At 52.4% G+C, this 27,440-nt stretch overlaps 7 protein-coding genes across 7 annotated transcripts; 3 read left to right on the top strand and 4 right to left on the bottom strand.

Annotated features, from left to right (window-relative positions):
* Window positions 1-893: 893 nt before the first annotated feature.
* Window positions 894-4,012, top strand: VTN77DRAFT_8432 (uncharacterized protein; the record flags this gene model as incomplete). Its single annotated transcript, XM_069424930.1, has 3 exons — window positions 894-1,311; window positions 1,373-1,596; window positions 1,661-4,012. The coding sequence occupies 3 exons, from the start codon at window positions 894-896 to the stop codon at window positions 4,010-4,012; spliced, it is 2,994 nt and encodes a 997-aa protein (XP_069274731.1).
* A 968-nt stretch (window positions 4,013-4,980) lies between these two features.
* VTN77DRAFT_8431 (uncharacterized protein) lies at window positions 4,981-5,416 on the top strand (the record flags this gene model as incomplete). Its single annotated transcript, XM_069424929.1, has 3 exons — window positions 4,981-5,026; window positions 5,102-5,271; window positions 5,324-5,416. The coding sequence occupies 3 exons, from the start codon at window positions 4,981-4,983 to the stop codon at window positions 5,414-5,416; spliced, it is 309 nt and encodes a 102-aa protein (XP_069274730.1).
* Window positions 5,417-8,538: 3,122 nt separating this feature from the next.
* VTN77DRAFT_8430 (uncharacterized protein) lies at window positions 8,539-10,524 on the bottom strand (the record flags this gene model as incomplete). The annotated part of the gene is made up of 4 exons (XM_069424928.1): window positions 8,539-8,661; window positions 8,818-8,853; window positions 9,213-9,770; window positions 9,907-10,524. 4 exons carry the CDS (start codon window positions 10,522-10,524, stop codon window positions 8,539-8,541), a joined length of 1,335 nt encoding a protein of 444 aa, XP_069274729.1.
* Window positions 10,525-12,281: 1,757 nt separating this feature from the next.
* VTN77DRAFT_8429 (uncharacterized protein) lies at window positions 12,282-16,279 on the bottom strand (the record flags this gene model as incomplete). The annotated part of the gene is made up of 3 exons (XM_069424926.1): window positions 12,282-15,906; window positions 15,964-16,161; window positions 16,209-16,279. 3 exons carry the CDS (start codon window positions 16,277-16,279, stop codon window positions 12,282-12,284), a joined length of 3,894 nt encoding a protein of 1,297 aa, XP_069274728.1.
* Window positions 16,280-16,731: 452 nt separating this feature from the next.
* On the top strand, window positions 16,732-18,981 carry VTN77DRAFT_8428 (uncharacterized protein; the record flags this gene model as incomplete). Its single annotated transcript, XM_069424925.1, has 4 exons — window positions 16,732-16,835; window positions 16,907-17,726; window positions 17,797-18,315; window positions 18,370-18,981. 4 exons carry the CDS (start codon window positions 16,732-16,734, stop codon window positions 18,979-18,981), a joined length of 2,055 nt encoding a protein of 684 aa, XP_069274727.1.
* Window positions 18,982-20,103: 1,122 nt separating this feature from the next.
* VTN77DRAFT_8427 (uncharacterized protein) lies at window positions 20,104-22,365 on the bottom strand (the record flags this gene model as incomplete). Its single annotated transcript, XM_069424924.1, has 13 exons — window positions 20,104-20,284; window positions 20,359-20,464; window positions 20,535-20,648; window positions 20,733-20,872; window positions 20,949-21,078; window positions 21,132-21,141; window positions 21,201-21,252; window positions 21,327-21,722; window positions 21,773-21,805; window positions 21,863-22,053; window positions 22,111-22,172; window positions 22,221-22,248; window positions 22,306-22,365. 13 exons carry the CDS (start codon window positions 22,363-22,365, stop codon window positions 20,104-20,106), a joined length of 1,503 nt encoding a protein of 500 aa, XP_069274726.1.
* Window positions 22,366-23,918: 1,553 nt separating this feature from the next.
* On the bottom strand, window positions 23,919-26,308 carry VTN77DRAFT_8426 (uncharacterized protein; the record flags this gene model as incomplete). The annotated part of the gene is made up of 4 exons (XM_069424923.1): window positions 23,919-24,622; window positions 24,676-25,742; window positions 25,795-25,904; window positions 25,973-26,308. 4 exons carry the CDS (start codon window positions 26,306-26,308, stop codon window positions 23,919-23,921), a joined length of 2,217 nt encoding a protein of 738 aa, XP_069274725.1.
* Between the last annotated feature and the right edge of the window lie 1,132 nt (window positions 26,309-27,440).

Below are 27,440 nucleotides of genomic sequence, written 5' to 3'. Positions count from 1 at the left end.
GAAAAATCGCGCATACAAACACCTGCCGCCGCTGGGCCCAGGCTAAAACGCGTTAACGACTCGACGAATCTATTCCAGTTGGGACGCCCCGGATGGAGATGAGCGAAGGATGGAGGTGATGATGATGGAGGCGAGAGGGGCGAATCGGCACGCCTGTCCCGGGATTCATCCATCCATCCAGCATCCACGAATCCCTGCATCCCACGCAGGCCCATCTCATCATCTCCCATGCTGATATTACTGCCGCGACCATCGTTACAGGCGGTGTTCTGTCCTGGTTCTTACAGGATCGGACGTCTGTACCGAGGATGCGGGTCTGCCTTTGATTGCCACATGAGTAGCATCTATTCGCCTGTAGAATGCACGAAACACCAGGCATATCAGTAGAATCCGTCGATGATGGCATATCATCTATATGCGTGCATAGTGGATGGAGTCAGTGGCTGCACCCGGTAGCGAGGGACCAGCCCGGCACCAGAAGCCGCGCAGAAATTCACTGCGAGGGAAAAGGAAAAAAACTGCTATCGATGACCAACGGGGCGAGTCGCCTAATCCGGATTAGCGCAGCCGTATTCGGAAAGCCGAGCCATGACCCATTCGGGCAAGCCCAAAATTTCATTTCATGTTTTTTTGTTTAGAACGCGCGCTAGGCCAAGCTGGAGCTGGTTAGCGACCTTTTCCTTTACCGGCTCTCCCATTCTTCGCCGCCGCGCTCATGGTCGATGGTTAAATAAGAACCCGCTGCTCCCCCGTCCTGCTCTCTCCCTCCCTTCCTCTTTGTCTTCTCATAGGATTCCACCCTTTCGCCATTCTGCGTGTGTGCCATCCACTGTTCAATTGCTCTCTTCGTGGGTTCAACCACAGGCTGGTGAGCCTTCACACCAACTGCAACAATGGCGGAGCGGAGGATCTCCTATGCTCCCGACGTGGAGAACGGTGATCATACGCGCAATGCCCCCGACATCAACGATTCGACCGAGCCGCTCGATGAGTACACGGCCCTGAACCGCTACATCTCGACTGCCCGTGACCGCCGTCGCGGTTCTACCTCCAGTGCTGGCGAGGTCTACGACAATGCCAAGAGCAAGGGCAAGTCCCGCTGGGCCTTCTGGCGCTCGTCTGGCGACGGCTACGGCCAGGACAAGCAGTTCGTCGCCCCCGATGAGTGGCTCGAGACCGACATTCGCGCTGGTCTCAAGGCCAGCGACATCGAGCCTCGTCGCAAGAAGGCCGGCTGGAACGAGCTGGTGACGGAACGCGAGAACCTGTTCCTGCAGTTCATTGGTTACTTCCGTGGTCCTATTCTCTATGGTTCGTATACACCCATGGTACGACTCCCGCGTGCGATCAATGGCTGACCATGGTTGTCCAGTGATGGAATTGGCTGTTATCTTGGCTGCTGGTCTGCGTGACTGGATTGACTTCGGTGTCATTATCGGTATTTTGATGCTCAACGCCATCGTCGGTTGGTACCAGGAGAAGCAGGCTGCCGATGTCGTCGCCAGCTTGAAGGGTGACATTGCCATGCGCGCCTGGGTTATTCGTGACGGCCACGAGCAGGAGATCCTGGCTCGCGAGCTGGTTCCTGGTGATATCGTAAGTTTTCGGCTAGTCCCGTTCGAACAGCAACCGGCTAATGCATGCATTTTCTGCATGATAGGTCATTCTGGAGGAAGGCCACGTTGTCCCGGCTGATGTCCGCCTGATCTGCGACTACGACAAGCCACAGAACTTCGAACTCTACAAGCAATACATGTCGTCTCTGGGTGACGACACTCTGAAGGAGAAGGAGGACGAGGATGAGGACGACCGTGAGCAGCACGTTGGCCACCCCCTGGTTGCTGTTGACCAGTCCGCCATCACTGGTGAATCTCTGGCTGTCGACAAGTACATGGGTGACACTTGCTACTACACCACTGGTTGCAAGCGTGGCAAGGCCTTCGCTGTGGTCACTGCTACTGCCAAGCACTCCTTCGTCGGAAAGACCGCGTCGCTGGTGCAGGGTGCCAAGGATCAGGGTCACTTCAAGGCCATCATGAACTCCATCGGTACTTCTCTGCTGGTTCTGGTCATGTTCTGGATTCTCGCGGCCTGGATTGGTGGCTTCTTCCGTCACCTGCGCATTGCTCTCCCCTCGGACACCGACAACAACCTGCTCCACTACACCCTGATTCTGTTCATCATTGGTGTCCCCGTCGGTCTGCCCGTCGTCACCACCACCACCCTCGCTGTCGGTGCTGCTTATCTCGCCAAGCAGAAGGCTATCGTCCAGAAGCTCACTGCCATCGAGTCTCTGGCTGGTGTCGACGTGCTCTGCTCTGACAAGACCGGTACCCTGACTGCCAACCAGCTGTCTATCCGTGAACCATACGTCGCTGAGGGTGTCGATGTCAACTGGATGTTCGCTGTCGCTGCCATCGCCTCCTCGCACAACGTCAAGAACCTGGACCCGATCGACAAGGTTACCATCCTGACCCTGCGCCGCTACCCCAAGGCTCGTGAGATCCTGTCCCGCAACTGGGTGACCGAGAAGTACACTCCTTTCGACCCCGTCTCCAAGCGTATCACCACCGTCTGCACTTGCGATGGTGTCCGCTACACCTGTGCCAAGGGTGCTCCCAAGGCCATCTTGAACCTGGCTCAGTGCTCTGAGGAGGAGGCTCGTCTCTACAAGGAGAAGGCTGCCGAGTTCGCTCGCCGTGGTTTCCGTTCCCTCGGTGTTGCTGTCCAGAAGGAGGGCGAGCCCTGGCAACTGCTGGGCATGTACCCCATGTTCGACCCGCCCCGTGAGGATACCGCCCACACCATCACTGAAGCCCAGAACCTTGGTCTGTCCGTCAAGATGTTGACTGGTGACGCCATTGCCATTGCCAAGGAAACCTGCAAGATGCTTGCCCTGGGTACCAAGGTCTACAACTCCGAGCGCCTGATCCACGGTGGTCTCAATGGTTCTCGTGTTCACGACCTTGTTGAGCGTGCTGATGGTTTCGCTGAAGTCTTCCCTGAGCACAAGTACCAGGTCGTCGAGATGCTGCAGCAGCGTGGTCACTTGACTGCCATGACTGGTGACGGTGTCAACGACGCTCCTTCCTTGAAGAAGGCTGACTGTGGTATTGCTGTCGAGGGTGCTACCGAGGCCGCCCAGGCTGCTGCCGATATCGTCTTCCTTGCCCCTGGTCTCAGCACCATCGTCGATGCCATCAAGGTCGCTCGTCAGATCTTCCAGCGCATGAAGGCCTACATCCAGTACCGTATCGCTCTTTGCTTGCACCTGGAGATCTACCTCGTCACCTCCATGATCATCATCAACGAGACCATCCGTGCCGACCTGATTGTCTTCATTGCCCTCTTCGCTGACTTGGCCACCATTGCGGTCGCTTACGACAATGCCCACTACGAGCAGCGTCCTGTCGAGTGGCAGCTGCCCAAGATCTGGGTCATCTCCGTTGTGCTCGGTATCTTGCTTGCTGCCGCTACCTGGATCATCCGTGCCACCATGTTCCTCTCCAACGGTGGTGTCATTGAGAACTGGGGTAACCCGCAGGAGATTCTGTTCCTTGAGGTTGCTCTGACTGAGAACTGGCTGATCTTCGTCACTCGTGGTGGCAAGACCTTCCCGTCGTGGCAGCTCATCGGTGCCATCTTGGGTGTCGATGTTCTTGCGACCCTCTTCTGTGTGTTCGGTTGGCTTTCTGGTGGCTACCCTCAGCCCGACAGCCCGCCGGACCCCGCCACCTTCTCCGACGGTCCTACCAGCATTGTCACCGTCGTCGTCGTCTGGGCCTACTCGCTCGGTGTCACCATCATCATCGCTATGGTCTACGCGATCCTCACTGACATCCCGTGGTTGGACCAGCTGGGCCGCAAGAGCCGCTCCAAGGCTGACACTCAGCTGGAGAACCTCATCGGCCACCTGTCGAAGCTGGCCATTGAGCACGAGAAGGATGAGCACACCGGCCGGTCCCGCTTTGTCCTCACGACTCGCGCTCCTGAGGAGGAAGATGACGATTAAACGTCTGACGACTGCTACGGGGGTGGCTTTTTGCCTTCCGATTACTTAATATTTTCCTTTTTTTTTCTGTTTTATTTCTTTTTACTAATTTTTCCTGACATATGCTGGCAACGTCTTTTGAACAGATCCAGCCCCAACCCATACACAGACACACACACAGATGTCACTACTACTTACCAGTGTTGTGTTGTTCAACATACCATACCATAGCATAGATCTTAGTGTATATCTGACCCTTTGGTCCATAGAGCTTGGAACTTCATTTCGAGACTAATGTGTATGTATGTTCTTATGAACTGTTTCTGACGATTTCGCTGCCATTGCAAGTAGAATAGTAAGTGAACTTGTAGATTAGTAGACTGCGGTGTATGTACATAGGGGGGGACTGGCTAAGCATCGTCTAAAGACTTATGTCGGTAGTACAGTAGAACTTGCTAAGTCCTCCATCATCTAGTAGCCTTCCCTTCGAGTACTCCCTCCACCCCGTCCTTATGAATATTTCCCCTAGTCTGTACTCCGTAGAGGAAGACCGTTCTGCTAACACTGATTGTATCAATGAGTATTCTCATCATCATTTAACTGTGTCCGATATATAGATACAGTTGCGGTGTTGCGTGGTGGGTGGTATGAGAAAAGGAAGGTTCGTTCGATCCTTGTTTAATTTCCTCCTCGCATCCTGTCACATGACTCGACAGTACATACCCCGTATGTAGAGCACATGTACATGCGCATGGCTTGATGTTTCAGATCCATTTCACTTTCATATACGGATACGATCATAGCGGGCTAAATTTATCGGGGTTCTTCGAATGTCTTCTCTCTTACAACTGTTGCAACTGCTGCAACATGACCAGACAAAGTCTCTCGCGCTTGACTTGACTCGACTCCGCATTCCTTGCCTTGACGGTGCGGGGATTCGTGGGTTGTCGTCCCCTCCTGATTAATAGAACAGCTCATGAGAGCGGTTGATGGAAGCACCTGGATTCCCTGAAACCTTGGTATGTCTTCGACATGGTAGGTGGCACGTCTACTGGGTGATATGTGGCAGTTTCCCGTCGGGTCACGTTGGGAGGCTAACCTGCATTGCAGATCGCCCTGGATCGAAGAGCAGTATACAGGGGCGGTTTTCATCGGATGCTCTTGAAGCTGCGATCAAAGATGTGCTCCTCGATGCTCCTCTTATGGATCCTTCAACCCCTGCCATACGTGAGTTGACCTGCGCAACTGACTCTCAGATCACCAGAAGTGGCCAAAGAATGGTATTGATTTCGTCTGGAGTCTAGAGGACCAGACATTCTGATCGGGGTATAGATTTGTATGCACAACGGCGCGCTTCACGTGCGCAGATTGGAATCTCTGCAGCTGGCGGTCTTATCAGCCTTACATCTTTGGTTCTGGTGTTAAAATATGGGGGGCTGTATGGTACATCTCCTAGACCCTAGGAGCACTAACACTGAGATTTTCAAGGAGATGGCGGAGGCATTGATTGCAACGTCAACGGGGATTGTGAGAGGGTGGGCCGGTAGTTTGCTTATATACACCTCAAGCTCGCCCAAAATGCCTTTTTCGATTCAGTCGCCCGAGATGACATGGGGATCCTCCCGTTGACAAATGGCAGCTGATCGCAATTCCATTCGAAGAAACCGGTGCGCAGTGGAGTAGTTTCAGCGCTTGCATCGCGCAGCCGCGATCCTTCGAAGGCAGCAGCCATTTTCTAACGCTCAGGGGAGATATCGCGCTCGATCCAAGCTGGAGGAATCAACCAGAGATGACTGCCCAGTCGTCGGACGAATTTGATCAGTTTGATCTTGAACTTATTCGAGATTCTGGCGAAGAGAGGATGATGGTAAAAGCGATACTACGTATTGCAGCCATTATTCAAGTAATTGGTACGTGCTTTTTCAAGATGAATTCGTAACGCCCTTTATCCAAGTTGATGACTTCGCGAGGAGCTGGCAGTTGTTGGCTTTAGAAAGACTTCACTCCCAGTCCTTTCACACAGGACTCACGTCGGCGCTAAGACGCTATGCTGCCGAACTTATTGATTCAACCAAAGATATTAGATACCTTTTCAGAATTGCTACGGCGGGATTCATTGGCAGACTATCTGAAGCCTTGGCAAGGCTTCTATTATTTCGCATCCGAGACCAGTATGCGGAAGATAAGAATGTAGTGTCCAAAGGCCTATCAGGGATACAGTGAATAAAACGTCATCAGACGGAACCGGATGGCAGTTCAACTCACATGGGCCATACTATTGGATTGAAGAGCAAATCTGCCGAAGAAATTTCCTGCGATGATATGGAGGACGATGCCATGATATAAGTTGACCACTCCTTTCAGCAAGAAGATATCAAAACTGGGCTCCCACCGTTTAAAGTCATATGGACGTTCATGAAAGCATCCGAAGCCTTCCCACGACTGCGCATGCGGCTCGATTATGTGGTTACTCCCTTTCATTGCATCTTGCCGTGATAGATGATAGCCCAAACAGGATTCACCGCTTCCTTAAACAAGGGTTCGAAGTCGACTGCTTGGATTATTCGGAAGAAAAGACTGCCGTCGCCCTAGCTTTGAGTTTTGTAAGTGCTAATGTCTTCTGGCTATTACTCTAGAGTGGGTTCAGCTGCTGGAACGGGGCTGATGGGAAAGAAGTGACCGTAATCAGCTCACGAGAGCTACTAGGAAGCAACGACTCGGCTTGCGAGGACTTGGAGCGGCTAGAAATACTCGAATCGCACGGAATCAACATCCGCCGTCCGTATGTTGCTTGGTCGAGTCGCCTTTGGGAACAGATACGAACTCTCAACTGGGAGATTCCTCGTGTGTTATCTAGTCTGGGGCACTCTCTGGCTCCGTGTGAGGCATCAGCGGAGCCTGTTGGTGAGAATATCGACTTAAGTACTGATCAGATCGAAAAACTAGGCAAGGTAGTCACAATCACCAGGAGCGAGGGAGTGTACATACAAAGCCACTACATGTGAAGATTTCTCGGGGTCGCGTTATGGTAAGGTTGGTTATCAGGTATTGAAGTGTGTAAGGCCGTGCTGAGGGACCCCCATGGAATTCCCGGTAAGTTCAACGTCCTCATTACAGGTATTCCAATTATGGGATCTCCTTTCTTTCGATTGTTGACTCTGATATGACGGCAAACTCGTAGTTTCTTAATCCTGAATTCTTCATATCTGTCCGCACGTCACAGCGCTACCTCATAGCCTTTGGCAGGGCTGGTGTGAATGATGCCCTAGCTTGGCTGTGTCAAGCTTTAAGAAGTCCATACGACAGCGACAAGCTTTGGATCTCTCGATATTACAGGCTAGAGATGGGAGATCCTTTTGAGAGTTCACTCGAGATCAGTTCACTGGAACCACTTAAAAAGAAAAAAAAAAACTCCCATCCGGGTCACTTGGAGAGAACTTTTCTGTGATCGCGTTGCAGCCACTCTCATGTAATTGGGGTCTTGGACTCGAGATGAGCTTCTCGATGATGGCCCACTTGGCAGTTGTCCATATTACATCTGGATCGACAAGACAGAAACTGAGGGAGGGATGAAGGATCTCAAAAGCAAAGGCTCATACTCTCCATCGGCATCAGAGAAAGAGGAAGGGGGATACATCATCTTCAGATTCTTAAGAGCTTTAATCCCGATCGCTCAAAGTCCGGATGGGAAGGCAGTCCAGTGGCATCTTGAACGGACGATTGTCTCGTTGATGTCCGTAATTTGAGGACGTTAAGAAGTCCCTGGCTCAAGGTTCAAGACGTGGACTGTCTCCATTCAAAAGACAACTTGCTACCTCGGATGGTGCGAATCAGCCGACATCCTTCTTGGAAAGGAGAAGCTAGAATACAATATTTCCTGGACGAAAGACCTGAAAAAACACAGACAGACGCCACGACGCAAAGGCTTTGGCGTGCTTGGTCAACTTGGTGTCAATGCCGGTCCGCTCCAGATCGTGGCCCAGGGCAACCACGACAGGGAACTTATTAGTAATATGCAACAATTTAACACAGTATAGGACCATATAAAGGCAATCCAGATCACTTCACAGTAGGTTGCTCTTATCTTCAATGCTAGTTTGGAGCACACTTGGCTCATACCCAAACTGAGGTTAATGTTCCATGTTTGTCACATATATTCTCGTAACTTCGCTGAAAATGCACGGCCTGATCCCATCCCGTTCGCTCAGAGCTCTCCCGACGGATCTGCCGGCGGCGATATACGATAAGAGTGGCATCGAGGTTTTCCGGCACGGATCGAGGGATAGCGATATAATTAAGCAAGAGAATGCGTAGTCGACACCAGTGCGTTGGAGTACGCGAAAATTCAAGACGCCATGTCTTCTTAACTGAATTGATGGATGTTATTGCGGAGTGACGAACAGGCGCCTCTCTCAGGGAAGTGCCTGCCAACGACTGTGCGAAGACAGGGCTAATTCTGGCAGAACTTGCCGACTGCATCTGTTTGAGCTATCATCCAGCGCAACAGCCGACAATTGCGATTGCAGAACCCTACAGCCAGAAAGGGGCTATTTGGCCGCCATCTTTGGTGCCTTGATCAACTTCTGAGACGGGATGGGCGCGGCATCGACGAGCAGGAGCTTCAGTGCTCGATCATCAAGATCGCAAGGACAACAGTCACTGTCGTCACCCTGGCACCAGAAGTATTGGGATCAGCCACAGAGATTTTTCCAGTTGATCGCGTTGCGCAGTCTCTTTCTTCGAAAAGTAAAAATCGTACCGCAACTTCCTCATGTTTTGCCTCTGACTGGTGCAGTGATCTTGGGCTGCCACCTTAACAAGCTCACCAAATGGTAGAATGCATCAAATGCAGTGCGCTGAGACTGTTAGACCCGGTTGTAACCCGGCTCGCGGATTCAACAACTAACGGCGGACGATCTGTGTCGAATGATGGGAGTTGTCCTGTTACAAGGTGACTGCCGATGAAACGAGCAATGGATCAAAAGAGGAATTAGTTGATTACTAGAATGTGATCTGATGAGCGAGCATGAGCTGGTACAGTCAACTCAGATTCGTGCAAGCTTCACATCAGGCTAGATTCAATCAGTTCGTACCTGATGCACCCGCAATATATATCTCCGCCAGCACTGATATCACCGACATCAATACCTATATATGAAACAATGATTATTCCTACATGATGATTATCTTCTATCTGATTCTCTACTATCTACGCTCACACCCACGGCGTCCAATCGATCCAGCCGACATTCCCAAACTCGCCCGTCTCCGTCTGAAAGACCTTGGCGGGACTGTCGTACGCCGCATACTGCGCATCACTCAGCAATGTGTCCACCTTGCCGTCCAACCGACCCGTCAGATTGAACCCCGGTCCGTACGTCTTATACTCCGCCATGAGGGTCACGTTGGGCGTGTAGCGTCCGACACCATCAACAATCCAGTCGATGTACCCGCTGCTGATGATGCTGCCGTCTTCGTACGTCCGGGCGAAGATGGACCGGTGCTGGCTGTTCCAGGGGCGGCCAAGTGCGCATTTTCCCTGGATGATCTGCGCGACGGACGCGTTGGCGGCGGTGATGCGCGAGTCGACGATGTAGACGCCGTACTTGTTGGGGAACGTGGTGTTGGTGCCTTTCCAGGCGGTGATGCCGCCGCCGCAGTTGCGCAGGACGAGCTGCGACGACTGGAACCAGGCGGTGCCAAAGCCGTAGAGGAAGTCGGTCTGGCCGGCGATGATGCTGGAGTAGAAGTAGGCGTTGCCGAGTTTGCCGATGTAGACCTGACACGACACCAATCAGTACGTACTCCGCTTGATGTCAATTGAGAGAATTATAGGATAGGGTTAGGTTGTAGGTTCAAGAGGTCAGGTATATATCCCAACCCTACAATGGACACTGGACAATGTTTGTACTTACAGTATCCTGATACGAATAAAACCCGCAATAATAGAACCCGCCATTGGCATAGCTCAGACTAACCGCCAGAGCCGGCCCCGCGGAATACTCCGAGAAGACATTACGGAAATCGACATTGTATGCGCGGAAATCGCGATTACCAAACGGCGTGTCCGGCGGCACGGGGTACCCCGTTGGCCCGGACCCGGTCAGACTGGCGTCCAGCGTGGGCGCAACGGTCAGCACGCTCGTGTAGGCGTTGTCCGGGTAGGTGTTGCTGTTGGCCGCGGCCCAGAAGACAGTGACTTTGTTCTGCGTCGCGTCCGTGGGATGGGCTGTCTGTCCCAACAGGGTGACGGGGCCCGCGCGGGTGATGTTCAGCTGTTCGGTATAGTTTCCCGCGAGGATGAGGATGGTCTGCGGCGAGTCATCGTCCGGAAGGGCCTGAATGGCCGCTTGGATGGTCGTGAAGTGTGCTCGGGAGTCATTCTTGCCGACGATGATGGTGCCTGGGGGGCAGTCGGTGAGGGTCGTCTGGCAGGGGATTCGCGATTGTCCAGCGGCCTGTAACAGGCTGGTAGGAGCGGACTGGACGGGGAGGGAGAGAAGAAGCCAGGAAAGGAGAGAAAAGCGCCTCATGCTGATTGATGATTCTTCCGAACAGTCGGACTACCTAGGTTGGGTGATATAGAGGGAGGAAGTGCTTGAAGCCATCAACATCAACCAGTCAATAAGTATGTACTGTGTGGATAGGATAGGAGGATTGTATCGAGTATAAGTATTTCCTGGATATGCAGTCACTCAATTCTAATTAATTAAGCTTGTTTTACTATGTATTTATGTGATCGAATCTGGAGAAATTGCGGGGAAGACTAAATGAATTACATTATTTACCCCACAGAATTAATTCCATGGCTACGGAATATTCAGAGAAGAGAGCGATCATAATATACTCCGTACATACAGTTCAGACGAAGGGGGAAAGAATAAAAAAAAAGCACTAACTACTACTCCTCCATAATATCTCACAGCCAAGATACCTGCAGTTAACTAACTAACTGCATATTTTCTCCGGACTCACTAATTAACTAATTAGCTATGTAGCTATACGGAGTAGGTAGCTACATAACTCATTCGAGAACAGAACAGAGCTCATTATTCAATACCTAATTATTAATGAGCTGTTTGTTTGGTAAACAACAACCCCGGGAAAATAGCAATCTTAGGGCTCGGCAGCCGGAAAAATCATCTCCACCTGTCGGATTGCTCGATTGCTCTGCACCATCGGGACTAGTTGCAGGTTTCGAGGGACGACGACATGTCTTGGCGGGATTTAATCAATCAATCAATCAATCATTATACTCAGGAAAGGTAAAGATGAGAGAGAGAGAGGGAGAGACAGAGGGAGAGAGATGTATTTCTTTCTAAACAGACAGATAGACGAATAGATAGACGAACAGACAGACACCATCCTCTATTTTTCTATTCTCAACATCTTCACATCTCATTGACTGTTCTGGATTTTTCCTTTTCTTTATTTAATTTATTCCCGAGTTCGCCTCATGAAATAAATTTTTTTTTGAGATCCAATAATCCTCTAAGGGGGAATATACATACATGTATGTATGTATGTAAGATATCAGCGTGTAGGAGTTCTATCTAAAAACGATCCCACCCTGTGAATGAATGAATGAAGCATGTGGTGGCTACTCGAGACAACGAAAGGGAATGGAATCATTATTATCAATTAATAGATCGATGATCGACGATCGAGCCTTTCAGGATTTGAACTTATATAAAAAATCGGTTTCTTTTTTTTCCCCCTTGTTGTGATAAATAATCTTCTCTAGTTGAACTAGGGGCTTGGTAGCTGTGGAAGGTCTAGTTCAGTTAACTACCTTAATAGACCTGAGACGTAAGGCAGCTAGCTACCTAGGTACTTAATACTGCCTTCCTACCTAGGTACCTAAGCCTACTTTTTCTTTCCTGTTTTTACCTCTTTGTTTTTTTTTTCTGCTCCATATGGCGAGGAGTACGAGTGCAGTAAGAAGAAAAATTGACAACAGTGAAGGTATGTGTACTAGTAGGGCATGGCAATAGTACAGTATTGTTGCAGATTCGGCCAAAATTTGAGAGGTGCCATGACACCAGCTTCTTGGTGAATCTGAACTAGGTATGTATCTCTGTGGCCCGCCAACAAGTATAGTATATAATGGGCATGAATAAGGTCCGTAGTAAGGCCAATATTAGGCGACTGTACGAAGATTATAATATAGGGGGGAAAAGCTGACTGGAAGTCGTCCGTAGAGGTAATAAATTGAATCTCTATACACGGAAACTGTTCTGTCGAAGAAAAAAAAGGAAGAAGAAGATACTATCTGCTTCGATCGACATGTCTACACGACTATCGGCTTCTTCACAGTAAACTCCCCCAACACCTCGACCTGCTGCTTCTTGTTTTCTGGAACTCCGTATCCACCCCCACCTGGCGTCTTGATAACAATCCGATCGCCCGCATTCATCGCCATCGTCGCCTTCCCTCCGACGGAAATCGTCCGTTCGGTGCCATCAATAGGATCCTTCCGGATCCACAGGTTGACGCCCCGCTGCCCGTCCTCGCCACCAGCCATGCCGTACGGCGGAATGACGCGGCGCTCCGACAGGATGCTCACCTGCAGCGGCCGGCGCAGCTCGATGTCGCGGATGCAGCCGTCTCCTCCACGGTTTCGCCCAGCGCCGCCGCTGCCTCGGCGGATGGAGAACTCGCGCAGCAGCACGGGGTACCGCTTCTCGAGCGTCTCGGGGTCTGTCATCCGCGTGTTGGTGCTGCCTGTGTGCACGCCCGACTGGCCCTCCCAGTTTGCGCCGGCCCCTGCGCCGCCCGCTATCGTCTCGTAGTAGCCAAATCCCTTCGTAACTTTGCCCGTCTTCGGGTCTTTGCCACCATAGCCGAATGTCAGGTTGTTGCATGTCCCCTGGCTGGCGCCCGCGATGCGGAATGCCTTCAGGATCACGTCGATGATGCGCTGCGCCGTCTCGACGTTGGATCCGACCGTCGCGGCCTTCAGACTCGGCGAGAGGATCGAGTTCGGCGGGCAGATCACCTTGATCGGGTTCAGGCAGCCCTGGTTCAGCGGGATGTCCGACGAGATCATCGACCGGAGGCAGTACATGATCCCGCTGTACAGCACCGCCGGCGGGCTATTCAGGTTGTTCAATGCCTCCGGGCCCGTGCCCGTGAAGTCGAATGTCGCTGAGCCGTCGGCCGGGTCGATGGTGATCTTCAGCGCCAGTGGTGTGCCGTCGTCCATGTAGTCGACTGCCTCGAGCGGCTGGCCCTGGAAGCGTCGGCTGAAGTCCTTCAGCAGGCCGCGGACGGTTTCCTCTGCGTTCTTCTGCACCGCTTGCATGTACAGCTCCACCACCGGCCAGCTGTACTCGCGCACTAGGCCCTGGATCAGATGGATGCCGCGGTTGTTGGCCGCGATTCCCGCCTTCAGGTCTGAGATGTTGTCACTGAGAGTGCGTGTGCCGCTGCAGCCGGGGTAGCTAGCTGGCACGTCGTACAGGTGGTGCACGACACCCTCCTCGTCGAACACGCCCTCCTTCACCATCTTGAACGACTCGATTGCCGCACCCTCCTGCCACAGCTCCGTCGAGTTCGGCGGCATGCTGCCAGCTGCAATGCCGCCGATGTCCGCGTGGTGACCGCGGTTCGCGACGAAGAACAGGATCTTGGTGGGATCGTTCTCGTCGAAGACGGGCGTCGTGACCGTCAAATCCGGCAGATGTGTGCCGCCGGCGATCGGGTGATTTGACAGGATGACATCCCCGGGTTTGAGTTCACCCTTTCCATATTTCTGTGCCTGGTACGCGATCGCGTAGCTCATCGAGCCCAGATGTGCCGGGATGTGCGGCGCGTTGGCCACGAGACGACCATCTGACGAAAAAATGGCGCAGCTGTAGTCGAGCCGCTCCTTGATGTTGGTCGAGATGGACGTCTTGCGCAGCGTCTCGCCCATCTGCTCGGCCACGCTCATGAACCGGTGGCTAAACACCGACAGCTGGATCGGGTCGACCTCGTCGGCGGACACCTTCTTGACTTCCGCGTCCAGCAGCTCGATGACCACGTGGTCCGCCAGCACGGTCGCCTCGCTGGCCGGGTCGACGACGATGGTCTGCGTCTCGTCGATGATCATGGCTGGGCCCAGGATGACGCTGCCTTTTGGCACGTCCTTCAGGTGGAAGATGCGCGAGTCCAGCCAGCCTTCCTTCTCGAAGTAGACGGGGCGGACGTGCGCAGGCTTCAGGTCCGGCTGCGCTTTGCGGTCGATCTCCTTGAGCTGCTGGAAGGGGCTCTTGACCTTGACCTCCATCGCCTTGCCGACGGAGCGGATCCGGATGTCGTCGACCAGGATCTCCCGCGGTTGCGTGAAGCCGAACTCGCGACGGTGGCGAGCGATAAATCCTGCGGCGAAGTCACCGTTGGGGGCTTCAGACGCGGCGATCATGAGCGACGTGTCGCTGCCGCGGTACCGCATGTTGAGGAACAGCTCGTGGTGGATGCGATCAAGACTGAAGCCCTCATCGAGGAGCTGCTGCGTGGCGCGCTGGCGCAGGGATTCGGCCCTCTTCTCGATGCGAGCAGCAGAGCTCTCATTGTAGGAGGTTGATTCGGGCTCCTGCAGCTCGACGACAACGTCTGCCAGGGCCATGCCGTATGCCGAGAGAACACTGGAGTATCGATGGATCAGCACCCGCTTGATGCCGAGGTCGCGCGCAATGGCCGTCGCGTGCTGTCCGCCGGCGCCGCCGAAGCAGACGAGGTTGTGAGCGGACGTCTCAAACCCTCGTCCCTCGCTCAGCGCCCGGATGGGCCGCGTCATCGAGGCGTTGGCCACAAGCAGGAAACCCATGGCGACCTCCTCGGGCGACAGCTTCTCCGAGCTCTTCTTCTCCGCGTTCACGACGTCCGTCAGCTCGAGGAACTTCTTCTTGACGACGTCGTAGTCCAACGGACGGGCGAAATAGTCAGGCAGGATGCGGCCAAGGAAGAAGTTCGCGTCGGTGATGGTCAACGGGCCGCCTTTGCCGTAGCATGCTGGTCCTGGGTAGGCGCCAGCAGACTCAGGACCCGTCACGAAGAGGCCATTCCTCCAGAAGAGAATCGAGCCTCCTCCTGCGGCGACAGTGTGCACATCTAGCTGCGGACTCTGTACAGCTACCTGGGAGACAGTCGTCTCAAAGACGTGCTCGAAGGCGCCGCTGTAGCGCGACACATCGGTACTGGTGCCGCCCATGTCGAAGCCCAGCACAGGCGTGCCCTCCTCCTCGTCGTAGCAGGTTTTGGCGCATCCGATCACGCCGGCGGCCGGGCCGGACAGGATGGCGCGCAGACCGGTGAATCGCGACAGCGACGTGAGACCGCCATCGGACTGGCAGAGAAGCAGCTTCTTCGCGTTGTGGTCTTCGAGCCGGCCCTTGAAGCCGTTGCGGAAGCCCTCGAGATACTGCGCGATGACGGGGGAGAGATAGGCGTCTGCCGTGGCGGATTGTGCCCGGGGCACGATGCGGATCATGGACTGCAGTTCCGATGAGACGGAGGCCTTGAAGCCGATCTCGCGGGCGATGGCCGCGACGGCAGCTTCGTGGTCTGGATAGGCGTACGAGTGCATGAAGGCGATGGCCAGGGTGCGATATCCCTCGTCCCAGAGAGATTGCAGATCCTTGCGGACCTGGTCGAGATCAGGCTTCTGCAGGATGCGGATGGCCTCGCCGGTGAGGCCTTCGACCAGGGCTGGGTCGGACGCGATGTCGATGGGCTGGGGCTCAGGGTCTTCGGCGAAACCCTCGATGGTGACGCGCTCGTCGACCTCGATGACCTTCTCGTACAGACGATCCAGCTTGGCGACGGAGAGGTCGAAGATGCTGGGTCGGGCCTGGTTGCCGATGATGAGCAGGTCGCGGAAGCCTTTGGTGATGAGCAGGGCGACGCGCTCGCCTTTGCGCTCGAGGAGGGCGCTGCAACGGTCAGTAACATTCACGTATTGAACGCATTTTCTACTTCAGCAGACATACTTGGTCGCCACCGTCGTCCCCATGCGAATCGACTCTACCGGAGTAATGTCCAGCGGCGTCCCGCGCGGGATCGTCTCGCCGGTAGCCATCTCCAGGATCCGCCGGATGCCCTCGATGGGGGCGTCGTCATATTCGCCGGGGTTCTGCGACAGCAGTTTGAAGATGACATCGTCGTCGCGGCCGGGGATGCTTGCCCAGCTGGGAGCAGTCAGCGGAAGTCATAATGAAAGAGAATAGACACGCACAAATCGCAAAAGGTGCCTCCCCGATCGATGGCGATTCGGATTCCTTGTTTGGGTGTGTTGGTGTCAGACATGCTGGCTATCTTGTATTTCTATCTGTAGGTCAATTCATGTGTAGAGGGGTGATTTGAGGTCAGAGTAGGAAGAACTGAGGGGTGAGTAAGTGAGGAGAATGCCAGCTGCCAGCGCCAACACCCACTCTGTCTCGTTCTATGGGATGATCTGTTCTATTCTTCGACACCGGAAGGTGAACGAGAGAGAGGGACCTCCTGTCCTTTTTATCTGAAGCTCACCGAGAATGATGAATTAGTATCTCATTCGGCTGTGAGGGGAACGATGTCGGCGCGGAGGCGACGCTGCCGATCGGCGCGGGGCAGACACGTGACCATACCCCGCGGGTCATCGGCTTCATCTTATCTCGCCGAGCAACTTATCGAGAGATATCCGAGGAGGGTTCCAAGAGGCCAAGTCCATGTTGTGAATGTGGTTTCAGCAAGGAAATAAGAAATAAGAAACAGAAATAGAAATGGCCGACAGAGTGGACCAGAACCACGATCAGAGCCAGGTTGAGTCCCCGCTCGAGGATGCCGCTGAGAGACCGGCAAAGCGACAGCGGCGGCTGTTTGTCGCGTACGTACAGCACATACATCAGCCCAGACAGGGTACAGCCTCTTCTGTGGTAAAGTGCTGATTGTACGCAGCTGCCGACGATGCCATTCACACAAGATCAAATGCTCGGGCGGGCACCCGTGTCACAACTGCCGGGCGTCCGGCAGCACGGGCGAGTGCGTATACCCCATGCGAGACCGGAAGGTGCTGGTCCAGGAGAGCTATCTCAAGAAGCTGGAGGAAGAGAGTCGACTGTGGAAGGAAAGCAATGCTTCCGGCGCACGAGAGTCTGGAAAGGCCACTTCGACTTCCACTTCGACTTCTCAGGACCAGCGACGATTGCAGAGGGAAGAAGGGGAGAACCTGGAAGGCTCCTCCGACGTCAACCTGCGCAACCCATTGATCGAGGATAAGGCGTGGTTCGTCCCCGACAATGCCTCGACGCAGCCGGTGTACATCGGCGAGGCCGCCTGCACCGCGTTTGGCACGCGTCTGCGCCAGTTCCTCAGTGGCAACGAGCCCGTGGCTCCGCTGTCGAGGCCCAACTACTCCAAGGACAAGGTGTTTCTGCGCATGTCCGATCCGGTGTTTCAGCTACCGAATCGCGCCTATGCGCATCTGCTGCTCAAGGTAGCGCTTCGTTTTCTAGGAAATGACTACCATCTGATGCTGCGGAAGACAACGGTAGAACGGATGGACGCGCTGTACCGCGACCAGTGCTTTGACGATCCCATCTTCCTCTGCAAGCTCTTTGCTCTGTTTGCCATGGGCGAGATGTACTCGAACAGACGTCTCTCGTCGACCAAGGGAGCTGGTATCCCTGGGACGGGATTCTTTGTGCAGGCGATGAGTCTGTTTCAGGATCTTCATGAGGAGGCGACGGTGCCGTATATAGAGACGCTGGTTATTGTGGTAGTTTTCCCATATTTTCTGCTCTCCCTCCCTTTTTTTTTGTCTATTTGCTTGCTCACACTCCGTCCAGTCACTCTTTTCTTTGGCGCTCAATCGCACCAACTCAGCTTATACGTATGCCGGCATGGCTCTCCGATTATGCCTCACGTTAGGCCTCCACCACAATCTCCCAGAAGGCTACATGATATCTGCCGTGGAGCGAGAACACCGGATCCGTGTGTGGTGGAGCGTATACACGATTGACCGGATCACAAGTTCGAAACTCGGTCATCCAGTCACAGTGAGAGACAGCGACATCGACGTGGATCTACCGTCGATGGAACGGTTGACGCCGAGTGAACAGGAGGAGTTCTCCGACCCTGCGCATCTGGTGGCCCATCTCCGACTGGCCAGGATTACGGGAGATATTATTAGCGACATCTACGGCCGGTCGGGTCAGGACAAGTCGTTTGTGCATAGCGTGCACAAGATCCTACGCAGTCTGCGCTCGTGGGCAGAGACGTTGCCTGAAAGTGTCCGAATCTGCTCGAGCAATCCGCAGCGATACTCGTCGAGGAATGTCGCGTCGTTGCATCTGTGTTTTAATCAGGTAGGGTGTCATGTCGACATCACTTAAGGACAATTTTGACTTGATTTAATTCAGTGCGTGATTTTAACCACCCGCCCCATCCTCTTCCACGTCTTCAAGTCGCGATTCCAAGACGAAGCCTCAACGCCACCCCCCTCCCCCATGACGAACGCGCTGGCCGACGCCTGCATCCACGCCGCACGCAGCTCCAACAGCCTGCTCACCCAGCTCTGGGTCGACGGCGGGATGGCCATCTTCGGCTACTTTGACGCGCACTACCTGTTCTCATCAACGATCATCCTGATGATGTCGAGCGTCCTGCGCCACAGCGACGCCGACCGCGACCGCGACGCCGTCGACACAGCTGCCGACATCATGCAGTCGATGGTCCACGACGGCAACCTGCCAGCCGCGGGCTTCTACCAGCATTTCTGCGAGATTCGCAAGATCTTGCAGGAATTTAACCAGCGGGGGCGGGTCGGCGGTGACACAGCAACAACCAATGTAGTTCCACCGACGGCAGCGACAGCTCCTCATGAGAGTCAGAGTGTCTTTCTGGTCCAAACCGCGCTGGACGACCCCTCAATCCAGAGCTTCCTTACGCAGCCTGACATCCATTGGGGGTTTCCGACAGCGTTGGAGACGACGGGGGATACGGCGCTGTCTGCGCCGTGGCTGTTTGAGTGAGGAGGAAACTTCTGAGATATGATATGACGATGCGATGACTGAATGAGTTACGATGTATGTTTTCTACCTAGGTTTTATCTCGTTTCAGGGCGGCTCACTTGCTGCCTTAATTGAATATTCGTCTCCATATTCGTAGTATTGCGCTCATGCAAGCTTAATTGAGCTTAGGCAAGCGGTAAAATGTCAACGAGAAAAGATCGAACAGCTAAAGCGTAGTTGTAGTTGTCATGGCACCTCCTCCTCCTCTTTGCTGAGTGAAAGATTTCTGACAGTGACAAGGTTACAACTACACCCCATTTTCCCGCAAAACCTACATACACATTTAATTTCGTAATAAAATATATATTATATATATATGACTAAATTTAATTTATTTTTTTTTTCTTTGCAGTTGATATGCAACTATTTTTTCTTCCTATGAAGTTTTTTTTAAGGTGTTATATATATATATCGAAAATAACACCCATTTATTTCTAGTATAGAAATGAAGATAATTACTATTCTATAGATTATTATATTATATTAATATTAACATATGGGAAATATTTTCCCCCTGAAAAAAAAATAAATAAAAATAATCTAGGCATTCTATGGTTTTTTCTTTTGTGGGTTTTATATAAGATATTTTTTTCTTCAGAAGTTGTTTTTTTTGGTTCTCTTTATCCCTAACTAAACAATATATGTTGTTTTTTAACACCTTAATGAAGAGGGAAAAAAATCTATATATATGAAAGATTTGATTAAGTCAATTTTTTTAGATTAAAAAAAATCAAAATAATAACAAAAATGATCACTACCCTTAATATACCATTTTTGTCGAGAAATCATTCTCTCGAGACATACAGGTCTTGCGGGGAAATGGGAAACAGTTTCTTTCAGATGTTAAGTTTTTCTTTCTTTCTTTCTTTTTCTTTCTTTTTCTTTTTTTTTTTTTTCGTTTTTTGCCGGGAGACTGTAGTGTAGTTACCTACGGCTCGTACAAATTTGCTGTGCGTTATATATATCTTTCTTTCTTTTGTATCCTGCGGACAAAGCAATCCAACCTGATGACTGACTGGATTTCATGCCGCCAATCATCATGCGCAATCTATATATTAATATTATTATACCTTGTCAGGTATTTCACGCCCCTTCTGCCCCCGACGAAGCAAACTCCCTATGCTGAGTATGAGTATGAGTATGTTGCGATCCACCCTTGGCTTGAATAACGGCCTCCTCAGCCGCCACGTCCGTCTCTTCGAGGTCCACGACTCTGTCGCCGAACGCGGCTGCAATTTCTTCGAGGGTTTTGCGCTTTGTTTCGCTGTGGTACACCTATGAGTTAAAAAAAATACCCTTCTTGTGATAGTTCAAGCTTGGATGGGGAGTTTCACTCACGGGAAATAGAAATACGCCACGACGAGGAAGAACAGCGTGCACGCGACAAAGACGTAGTAGTAGTTTTCGTGGATGTTGGCGAAGGCGCTTGGGCCGGCCTCAGTCACTGTATAACAGGTGCATTAGACTTGACGCTTGACGACTACATGTAATTAAGCTTCTGACGGATACCATACCAGCCACGTTGACGATGAAATGCGACGCTGCTGCTAGACCCATGACTTTACTCCTCATGGCGATGGGCAGGATTTCAGCGCCGTAGAGCCAGGTGGTGCTGTTCAACATGCCGTCTGAAGAAAATCGTGTCAGTGGCAAGTTTGTCCAATCTTGCCGCCTGTGGATGAATTGCGGAGAAATACAGCAAGCGTACTTACAGTAGCACACGACGAAGAGGTAAATGCCCAGAATGGCAAACCCCTTCCCGACTCGGTTATCTGTGTTTTGGAATTCTCTCTGCATGACCGCGGCGTAGATCTCGATGAGGATGATGCCAGCTAGACCGGTGAGAATTAAGCTGCAAATAGTAGGGTTACTAGGAGTTCTTCATCTTCCTTTTTTTATTTTTTTATTTTTTCGACAGACAAACTCACTTGCGACGACCCCATTGATCGGTGAGGTACTTGGTCGTAATGCAATTGGAGAGAAAGGCCACGGTACCGTAAACAGCCGCCAGGGCGAGGATGGTTTCCGAGCCGATGCCTAACGACTCGTACAGGATGGCTAACAGGAGTCAGCATAGGTTTATTTACAAAAAGGACACGATAGTAGCTGACTTTGATAGTACTAGAGAAGATGGGATCTGTTAGCATTTTCATCGCTTTGACGAGTTCTAGCCAACATACCTGGATCACGTTCACGCCCGTCAGGCTGGTCATCGTTTGGACGGCAATTGACCTGAGACTGTCAGTTTGCAAAAAAAAAAATCGACCACAAAGGCAACTAGACAACTAGACAACTAGGTGACTCACGCCAGCGCGCGGTGACGGTAAAGTCTAAAAATCTCCTTATACGACGTGATCTCCCGCTGCATCTCATACTCAATCTGTGCGCGCATCAAGGCAAACTCCTCTGGCACCTCATGCGAATGTAGGTCGCGGCGGATCTTGACGAACTCGACGCGCGCCTCCTCCACCTTGCCGCTGCGGATCAACTGCCGCGGCGAGTTGGGCATGAAGGTCGCCAGCCCCACGAACATGATCACTCCCCAGGGAATCTGGATGCCCAGGGGCAGGCGCCACTGCGTGGGCCCGTACGGCGCGTAGCCGCAGGCGAAGCCGACCCAGTTGGACATCATGGTGCCGAAGGAGATGCCGCAGCCGGAAATACCGCCAATGAGGCCTCGATCGTGGGGGGCGGAGATTTCACTGACGAAGTTAGGGTTGTGTCAATTGTATAGGGCTTGCGCAGAACGAACCTGAGATAGATGGGCACCGTAGCGACTAGGCCTCTATGTCTCCGTCAGCTGGTTGTCCAGCACGGCATTCATTCAGACTCGTCAACTCACCCTACAGCATATCCAGCCAGAACACGCCCGGCAAGAAACATGCCAATATTAATAGAGGCGGTCTGGATGACCGTGCCGATCGTGACGATGATGCACATCAGCTGCATGAACCGGATGCGCCCCAGTTTGTCCGCGATGGCCGTCTGGGTCAGCGCCCCGACTGCTTCGCCCGCGATGTAGACGGCGACGACCTAAAGTCAGTCAGACGACGGGATCCAACAGGTTGTATGATATGATATGACACTTACGGCACCAGTGAGGGCATTGGAAGGATGGTTCATATAGTTGATCCAGCTTTTGTGGGCGATCGCTATGACGGTCAGCTTCGAGAACGTATATAGGCAGTCGCTCTACTCACTTGTAGTCGCAATGCCGGTATCGAATCCCTGATTGCCAAATAATTAGCGACGCGTTTACTCTCAGCCATAGGAAAGGAGTCATACGAAGAGAAAGGTGCCGATGGCGGCAAACAGCGCAATGCCAAACGTGTACCACCCTGCCATCTTGCAGACGATAAAGAGGAGGAATAGAGACTCTTCACCCAGGAGACAAAGAAGGGGAAAGAAAAGAGAAGAGGACGAGATACACCATCGTCTGCCCAGTCGATGGATGGTAACACGGGCAAATATGTACTGGAGTCCGAACTAACTGGGTTAATCGATGGGTTAGGTACGGTGTACTGTACTCCGTACCTAGGTAGGCAAGGATGCGGGGAAGACAAACGACGGGACAGGGAATGATTAGGCGAGAGGCCAGTAGTACAGGGTGCAGGAGGAGCATCAGGCCATCAGCCCTTTGGCAGAGAGATTGACTATGCATGAAGAATAAACTAAACCAATGAACTTTAGGTACGGAGTACGGAGTACTTCGTCGCTAATTGCAAGCTCACTCCGGGGTAGAATGACAGCAAACTTGCTTATACGAAGTGACAAACTTTGTTACCCCACGGGGCTGGTGACCGCTCTTGTCTTGGCCGGGAATGGTCCGAGTTTGCTGATCGGCATTTCTCCGGGAAGACATCTCTGATGGCTGGATTCTTGCCTCAGCGATCTGGAGAATAGAACAAAGACAGTGCACCGCAGGGGAGTTAATTTCGAGGATCGTAATTAATTATATTATGTTGGATGCCCAATTCTTTAATCAGATATGCAGGATGTGATTCTCTTCTTCCCATTTATTTATTTTATTTCCCCTCTTCATCTGTCAGACGTCAATGGATAGGAGCCCTGCTAAGTTATGTAGTAGGTTAGGTGAGAATTCATTATGAGATGCTGAGCTCTTGCGTAGATTTGTTTCAGGGAATATCTATAGCGATAATCGAGATTCTTGGAATAGAAGTTTCTGGTCCTGTATCTAGATCATATAGCCGTCTGGAGGCACTTCCTGACTCCCTAGGTACGGATTGTTTGTCGAGCATCAAAATAAGAGACTACCTCTGTATAGCCACGTGGTGAACACGGAAGACGGCCGTCACTGGCATGTGACCTACCTAATGTGTACCAGCTCCCTAACTTAGGTACTGAGATTCATGTATCTTTGACAAGAGGGAGAGATAACTCATAGATGATATCAAGCCCGATTAGCATTTCATTTGTTGATCAGCTAAGTACTGCCCCCATGTCACTGAATAAAGGTCTGGACAGCCTGTTTACGCAAGAATGAAGATACCCCCACGTGGAGCCGCATAGCGCGGAGAGAACGCCGTCGCTCATGACGGACGGAACGGACAAACGGATAAGGGACGGAGTAGACACCTGTGGACGAGTATAAATAGGGAAGACGCCCGTTTCAAGGGGGCTAAATGCATGTCTCCCCCTCTCCCCCTCCCTATAAGCATTCCTGGGAAACAGTGTCAATATAAAAGTTGTTTAATTTGATATCTCAAACTTTTGTGTCCGTTATTCATTCTCCCGATACACCAAGATAAAGATTCCGTTGCGCCGTGGGGTATAACGGTCATCCTATCCTAAACAATAAGAAAAACAGAAGAAAGACCTACAGAAGGGCCGAAATAAAAGAAGAAGAAGGAGAAGGAGAAGGAGAAGAATACAGCCGCTCAGACGAAATTGAAGCTCAGATCCGTCAGATCATACTCATTCCCATCCAAGGTCTCCAGCATTGGAAGAAACGGGCCCGAATTCAAGACTGGGTCATTACCCGGGGAGACGAAATTCGGGTTCATCTGCAGCACCGGGTCCACCAACGGGAAGGTGGGCTGCTCCGGAATATTATTCTGGACGTTATTATTGAAGAGATTGGTGGCGCCGCCATCTGCTGAATTCAGCCTGCCGTTCCACTGCAGCGACCCCCGTGATGCCCCCCTGGACGATTTCAGCATCTTGTCGAGCCCCTCGGCCATCCAGTGGACGAGGTGATAGCGGCTACAGTTGTTGGACCGCAGCAGATCGATGATCTGCCCGATCAGAGAGTAGACGGATTCCGTGTCGATCGCGAGATCGTCGCGATACCGGCACGAGACTTTCAGCAGGACCACGCAGGCGAAGGCGATCATCGTGTGGAAGTAATACGGCACACCGAGAATGCTCCTCCGCAGATCGGGATCGTTGAGCAACAGTTCCAGGATCGTCGTCGCGTGGGAAACGGCTGTCGACGCCTGGTCCTTGAAGTATGAAGGAATCGGCTCGACGCGTTGCCCCGACTTGAGTCCCCGGAATACGTGCGAGAAAAGGTGCAGTTTGCCGAAATGATAGTGCAGCAGCACTCCTTTCGTCGGAAAGTCCCCAATATGCTCATTTGGCTCTGGCATCCTCCTGGTTAGTGGACGCAGACAACTGAGACATGTGTCAACTTACGCAGTTTTTGAGACCACTGAGCGAACCATTTGTCCAGCTGGTGACTAAAGGTATTGATATGCGCAACAAAAGCTCGCGGGACGGCCCTGCTGGCATCCACCCCAAAGAGCTCGCGCACCTGGCTGAGGATCATCATCAGCGCGACTTGGCTCGATATCCTCATGTCGCACTGTGAGGCGTGCGGCGACTCGAGATACCCCCGCCATCCGCGAATCGTCTCGTCTTCCCGGATCATCGGGGTTCTCGTATAGAGAATCGACAGGTGCTGGTCGCAGATATAAAGCAGATACCACAATCGCACCGGATCAATGGACGCCTCGGGATCGGATGGGTCCCAGCTGTTCGGAGTCGAAGCCAGCCCATTGACGGAGTCGATGATGCGGTAGTAGAACTTGTGCAGATTGATGTCGCTCGCACGGCGGACTGCGAAGCCGGCCAGAGTCCAGGCCACGTCGCTAAGCCAGTACGTGCCAATCACCAACGCCCGCAGATAGTCCAAGCTGATCCGACGGTCAAACAGGGAGCTCGAAACCAGACGCCGAAATTCGTGATTGCAGATCTCATAGATCTTGCCATCGTCCGGCTGGTGACAGGCCGCTACGGCGCAAATAGACGCCGTGAGAATGGGGGAACTTCTGCGAAGACTCTCTAAAGACTTGTATTTACTTGCCAATCCATAAATATACGGGTCGAGCTGTGCCATGTAGAATTGGAACAGCCGCTCCGCATCCTCCACGCGGATGGCTCCCCGGGAAATGAAATCGTCGAGGCCTCCGCGATCTTCCTCTACCGCTTCCCCTCGCAGAGATCGTAACCGGGTGATCTCGTATAGAGATTCAATAGGGACCTGCGCTAAAGTGTCGTCGGAGGGTGGGTGACGTGGAGAGGTATCGAACAGCGGGGAAGGCTCGGGATCATCAGAAACCGCGACCTCATTCGTATGACCTTCGACCGTCTCCGGTAGCGGAGTATGTAGAGGAGGCAACGAGGGTAGCGAAAGAGCACGCAGTGTCTGCGACAAGGCGGCATGGATCATTGTGAGATCGTGACTCACCGTCTTTCTCCATCTGGACAATGTTAACAGAAGATCCTAATCCAATGGTGGGAAAGGAGACTGACCGTGACTCCTCGTCGATCAGGGTTTGCAAGCTCTTGTTGAGCTTGCACGAGAGATTTCTCTCTTTGCATCTTTTGCAAGGTGGGCCATCTTCGTCCATGTCACATTTGATCTGCCTGGTTCTTAGCATTTCCTAGTATTTCCTTTCACCCTCTTTCCCATAGGACATCTCGTGCCTACCTTCTGCTTACGACAAGCTGCACACGCTTTCACCTTTCGAGTGATGGACGGCCAGGTAACTGGCTCGACATCAGATCGGGCCGTCGTAGCACTTTGAGTCCGTTGTCGAGGTCCCTGAGACTTGGCAGATCGTGTTTCTGACGAGCCATCCGTGAGACTGGGAGTCGGAGGATGGTTTTCAGAAGAGTAATTTCCGTTCACGAAGAATTTCTCTTCCCCGGGGCTGCCACTCTCAATCTGTCCATCCACTAGAGCTCCAGAGACCGTTTTGATCGACAGACGGCGGGATGACTGACTGTCTGCACCATCGATCTGACTCCAGGATCGTTTCGGCATGATTGCGACGATATCAATTGATCGCTCTCACATTCTACCCAAAACGCATGTAGTCAAGTCAAGTCCATCCGGGAAGACCTCTCCACGAGAGAGGGGACCCCGCGACATTTTGTTTCTGGCGAGCTGGGATGACTCGAAGTCGGACATGGCCTTCCGACTCGGTGACATTCCGTCCATGTGGCTATCGTCTCCACACGCGGGGAGCCTTGCCCGTGGTCCATGTCCATGCGAGCGAATGGGGAATCCGTTTAATGAAAACCGGCCTGCTGACAGGCCCTCGCATCGAGCGATACCGCGGCGACGGCTCACTGTAGTCCGGGCCGAGTTCACCGATTGAAGGCGTCTGGAACTATAAAATTGTATCCGTCTGCTTCGGATTGCGATATTCTCCTGCAATCAATTCTTGAGGTACAAATCATCCATTGCTCGTCTCAAAACTCTTACCAGTCTCCAGTCCGGTCCAGTTCGTTTCGTCTTTCCCTTGCTGTCTCTTGACCGCTTCGATTGTCGATGCAGTGCTCTTTTCCGACTGCCGGAAACATTTCCGAGTCACCAGTCCTGTGACTCGGAACGTGGGGCTAGACCGTGGGGGACGAAGCACGTGGAAATAATGCATATTGCAACCGCCCATCAATCCGGCAAAATATTTATGCAGAACTGATCAGCCATTTCTAGCCTCCAAGATGACTACCTGTAATCATCCAGAGTGGAGTATAAACTGAGAATTAAACCTGCCAGATATGTAGCAAAAAGCACGCAGATGAACGTATACTTCTTCGTCCCCCATACCTTCCTGAGGCCACCATACACCCCCACACTAGTCCTTATTAGGTTGATCCGCCTCCCTGGACCTGCCTACCTAGGAAGGTTTGGCGGGGATACCGCCAGTTCGGGTCGGGCTCCAACCTTCCAATTTTGGAAACCTCAAGCAAGGGAGCTGCCTCTTCTGGATTAGTGTAACGTTTCCCTTAGGTATCTTATTGGGGTAGGTGCAATAACCGCTTTGTCGGCAATCTGATGTATCATGTCCTACTCTGTAGGAGGTATTTTCCTCTAATTCTGCTAGATACTAAATTATCTTCTCTCCAAAATGTCCATAAAATCTGAAGATCAAGCTGCTCGGCAAGAGGGA

Source organism: Rasamsonia byssochlamydoides (genome assembly GCF_041956645.1).
Source record: "Rasamsonia byssochlamydoides strain NRRL 3658 unplaced genomic scaffold VTN77scaffold_71, whole genome shotgun sequence".
NCBI classification, from domain to species: domain Eukaryota; kingdom Fungi; phylum Ascomycota; class Eurotiomycetes; order Eurotiales; family Trichocomaceae; genus Rasamsonia; species Rasamsonia byssochlamydoides.
The sequence above is the reverse complement of the archived record's forward strand: the minus strand, read 5'-3'. Positions and strand labels throughout refer to the sequence as shown.